This window comes from Apis dorsata, unplaced genomic scaffold, assembly GCF_000469605.1.
Source record: "Apis dorsata unplaced genomic scaffold, Apis dorsata 1.3 scaffold_295, whole genome shotgun sequence".
In the NCBI taxonomy this organism is placed as follows: domain Eukaryota; kingdom Metazoa; phylum Arthropoda; class Insecta; order Hymenoptera; family Apidae; genus Apis; species Apis dorsata.
Window position 1 is genome coordinate 801,845 of NW_006263570.1, and position 5,205 is coordinate 807,049.

General features: G+C 32.6%; 1 protein-coding gene across 1 annotated transcript in view; it reads left to right on the plus strand.

Annotated features, from left to right (window-relative positions):
• LOC102679869 overlaps positions 1-5,205 on the plus strand; it is a 241,160-nt gene that overhangs the window by 101,023 nt on the left and 134,932 nt on the right. The window contains exon 4 of the mRNA XM_031511219.1: positions 2,204-2,507. Coding sequence (XP_031367079.1) covers positions 2,204-2,507 — 304 coding nt within the window. The remainder of the gene's footprint in view (positions 1-2,203; positions 2,508-5,205) is intronic.

Consider the following 5,205-nt stretch of genomic DNA (forward strand, 5'->3'; position numbering starts at 1 on the left):
ATATTCCAAGCAAATATTTGTCCAGAGAAATCGGATCTACCGTGGTCGGTGTTCGGTATCGATGGCGGGAACGAGATACAAATCGACGTACTTACCGTCTGTTTTATCCACGTTAAATCTCGGATCTCGATTATAGTTACGACGTAGGAAACGGAGTTTAACGATGTCATTTCCATCGTGTAACTCATTGTCGGATTAATGCAATTATATGGGGCAAAATGTTATGGAGGAGGAGGGGGGATGAACGCGTCAAACGATTCTTAGGGGCAATAAATGTATCCTTGAATAGTATAGGCAACTTGTTGCACACTCTTTTCTTCTTCTTTCTTATTTCTTTTGATATGGCATGATAAAATGTTGTTGTTAATACATATTTACAATGCACAGTGTTTTAAAATTTTTCGCCATATATTCTTGAATTGAAATCTTGGAACGAGTTTTAAGAAAATTTGAGATAGATCATTTGGCATAATTTCGTATGCTTTTGCTGAAGTTTAAAAAAGCATACGGATTCGATTCTGAATCTCTAAAATGGGTACTATTGTTTTTGGCGGGCAAATCATAGTGTAATTCATATAAAAATATTTTAAAAAATTCATTTAATTAAATTGATATTCTAAGAACAGTATTTTCGTTCTATATTTTTTACGTATTATTATTCAGTTTTAAATTACAAGTTATTTCGTTACATATTTATTCTATTATTTTTTTTATTTATTTTCATGCATAGAATCATGCTATCGTTATAGTTCATTTGTTTCTAATCAAATAATAGAGAGTTTCATATGAATTTGAAAATTTTTCAAACTTGATTTATTCGAATATATGTAATGGAATAATGGAATAATGGAATATTCTGAATTATCGTGTTTCTTGTAAAAGTAAAAATAAACAAAGCATTTGAAAATATATTAAACATAATAATATATATTAAATTATATATTTAAAAAAACGATTATAAAATATAAAAATAACAAAATATTAAATATAATATGATATTAAATATTATATACTTTTTAATTTTCATTTTATTAAAAATTAAAATGCATCGAATTAAATTATTTCAAAAAATTCTGTTCCATTTCTAACTCATTCTATCGTATCCATATATAACAACACATTTCCACTCTAAGGCCAACTGATAACCAAGCTTCCTTTCTGCGAGAGATTTCACGTGAGAGGGTGTGCGTCAGGTTGGTGCGTTTCACCCCATCGATGGGGTCGCATACCATGTATATCAGGCAAATGGTCTGGAGAGTAGTCTTTAGCCCTACGAAACGGTCGTAAGGCTGTCACGTCGAGGATAAGCTTAGATGCACCTCGCAGATAGCTCGATGCCAAGATCGCCCTGCTCCTCGTTGTACAGGATTTCCGGAGTTCGGTAGATCCTCTATACAGATAGGAACTTAATTGGACCGACATAATTTTCTACCCTCAACTGGGGGGACTGGATGATCGAGTTCTCTTGAATGTTTCTTGCGTGTCAGTGGAGGATTATGAAACACTTTGCTGAACTTCTTGGTCTTATCTCGGTGATACGTGAAGGGAATTCTCTTATATATATTGTTAAATATATAATATATATTTAATTGGATGAAAATTTTATTATTATACAACAATCATGAAAGATTTTATGTTAGAAATTCTTTTTTATTTTTTATTTTGTTTATTACATTGATTTGATAAAGGGCTGAAGTGAAATACAATTTGTTTTATTCCTTAAGATTAATCTCAAGGAAATTTATTGGATCTTTAATAAATATTGCTTATGAAAATTTTTAAGTGTAAAAAAAAATTTTTCATTATTATAATTCTTATTTTAAATTCGAAACGAATTTTGGTTATTTAAAATTGATAATATTTATTGAATACATTTACATTTATTAAATTTAAAAATACAACAGTTTATGATATTAAATGTATCATAAATTTAAATATTGATGCATATAATTTAATTATTGTTAAAGAGGAATACACAATCTAAAAATTCAAATTCATAGGAAATAACTATTTATTAGAAAAACAATATTTATATACCAAATGATCAATTCGCAATAAATTGAACCTTTCCTTTAAGATATTTTTTAAAAATATGCTTAATTATGTAAAATAATATCCTGTATCGAATCAAAATTTCGAAATTCAAATTTCAACAACAAAGACTCGGACTCCTTTGACACAATTATTCCTCTATTTTTTTCAGGAACGGGCACATGCTAACGCATCGGAACAAGAAGCCGTACGAGTGCAAAGCGGAGGGATGTGGCAAATCGTATTGCGACGCGAGGAGTCTGAGGAGGCACACGGAGAATCATCATGCCGGTAGCAAGGTGAACGAAAGCGTTAGTCCTAGCAGTCCAACCACCGGTCCTCACACACCAAATACACCGGGAAGTAATCCCAGCACGCCAAGCACACCAGGAGCGACGTCGACACCCAACGGCCATGGACATCCGGCCTTAAAACAATTGCTCGCCACGGAACCGTCACAGGCGCAGCAGCAAAAGGTGAGTGGCGATGTATTTTATTTCCTGTGATACTGGCACAGATAGAACGCAAGTCAGGCTTAATCTTATTCAACGATTAAACTTTTCTGGTTTTTTTTTATTGGTTTGGTACATGTGGGAAGGTTATAGATAAAACTACAAAAGAGAATTCTACTGTTATATTTGTTCATGTTTATCATTATTCATTGATTAATCATTTCCAAGTATATTGTATTTTATATTATTTAGTAACATTTTAAAAACTTGATAATTAAATGCAGTGTAGTGTAAGTGAGTGAGAATACGTTTCGTAGAAAAGTAATTTTTAAATATTTAATTTTATCTTTTTTATTATGATACATTATCAATATCGAGAAATTTCTTTACAAAATCGATTGCTTTGCTAATTTTTTTAATTTTCAACATATTACTAGTAATATTCGCTATATTACTTAAAATAGATTTTACGATATTCTTAATCTTGATTTTTAATCTGACTTCAAAGAAAGATGTATCGAAGAAATAGGAAAAATTGCAGCTTAAATCTTTAGAAAGCGGATCATATAGTTATATTTATATTAATTTACCATGTTATATATACAAGAAAACAATCTATCTATCAATAATTTAATCCAAAAGTTTGATACGCGTCGATACATAATATGTACATATATACGTACATATAAGTATATAGTGACACGGTTTCTTCGAAATTGGCCCGATATTGGTTCGTCTGAGATAGGTTTAAAGGCTTAGAGAAGTAGCGTTTCTCTTGGATGAGCCTGGTCAACGTGGATCTGAGGATCCACCGACGTAAGAGGATTACATTGATCTAGCTGATCGTCGAGCATGTTACGCGACCTCTAACTGCCCCTTCATTAATTTTTATACGTCATTCACGATTTTCAATTTGTCCAGATCGGTAGGAACGTTCGATAAATGGGAATTATATAGCTGTTCAAAGACAGATTAGGGATTACAATTGTTGCGAAAAATTCTTTAATAACGTCGTTCGAGAGACGTTCCTTCGGTGATCCATTGGATCAATTGGTAATTATTGGAAAGCTACGAAGTTAAAAGAGACTCGTATAAAATTGTTTCTGTTAATCCTATTGTTTGTTATTGAAACATTTAATTTTTAATTAATGGTTAAAAATATCGCGAAACATGTTTGGGATCATTATTTATTATATTATTTCGTATTTTTAAATGTTAACGAAGGGAAATTTGTAATAAATCTTAATTTACGAAATTTTCGAATATTAAAAAGTTGAGGTTATTTTGTTGTTCTCGAACAATTTTAATTCTTAAAATAATCCATAGATTTTCTAATAATCTATAATTTTGCTATCAATTTCTTCACTAGAGAATTTTCACGTTTAATGATTATCACAATGATCATCGTAGGCAAATATTTTAAGCCGAGTGTAAAACATTTTTGTTCGAAGAAACGAAATTTAAAATGCTTGAAACTTTAAAAGAGTAACCTTCTATGCTGTGTTATTGTAATGACAATGCAATACAAACGATTAGAATGTATAATTACTAAAGATATAGTAATAAGATGCCTTGCGTAAACAGAGTACTAATATTGGAGGCCATTACCAACGCAGTAGAAACTGGTCGTATCAGTCAGCCATCGTTTACACTGGCGCACAGCGACGGGCACTACTAACAGTGGAGTTGGTTAGCATATAATCAGCCAGCCGTGACAGTAGCAGGAGTTTGTAGAAACTCCAGTAGCAGTAGTTGCTGATCACACAATGAGGACAGTGGCAAATATCAGATACTAAACACAAGCATATACAATAATGTATGAATATTATCATTGATAATTTATTTACTCATTTGATTTTTTATTTTAAGACTTAGTAATGTAAGATTTAACATATTACTATTATAATTAAATCAATATTATAATATTATAATAATAAAAGTAAACTTTTATAAAACTTATTTTAAAGTTAACATTTCTAATTTCAAAAATTCTAATATTACTCGCGATTTGCAAAAAAAAAAAAAAACGTTTAATAAACGTTTCACCATTGCATTACATAAAAGTTCCATTTATCGAAATCAGATTAAATCGAGTTCGAGAGAATTCCAATTCGTACAAATACTATTAAATTTTCCACATCGTGCGCCGATATTTCCACAAAAATTCCGTGTAATCATTACAGATCTCTCAATTTTTAATCTCTTCATCGCGTTCGAACCGACGATTATCAATTTTCATAAAAAAAAAAAAAATTCTCGAATACGAATTGAAAAACTCCCCATCCTCTTTGGTTAATCCAACGACCGGAAATACCATCACTCTCCTCCTCTTTCGAGCGCCTTTCCGCGAAATCAAGCATCTCCTTCGTATCCTGTCTTTATTGGCTGCGACGGTCGGCAGTCGACCGGTGCAGCTGGGTTGGCCATTGTCGGCCGATAAAAGGGCGCGAGAGAAAACGAACTGCTTGCAAGAAGCTCAAAGAAAGAAAGAAGAAGCAAAGAGAGGAAACAAAGAAGGAGGAGGACGAAAGGAGGCGTCGTCCACCCTTGTTCATCTGGCTCGATCCCCTTCCCCCGTCCATCGTCTTCAGAGCTCGGTGGAAATTAGTTCTCGGCCGTGGAGCACGAAATTATTGCTGCTTTCAAAGTCGCTCGAGCTCGCCCCGCTTACATCTTCAGGCCTTCTCGCTCGCTCGCGGGATTCTGTTACAGAACGTGAACG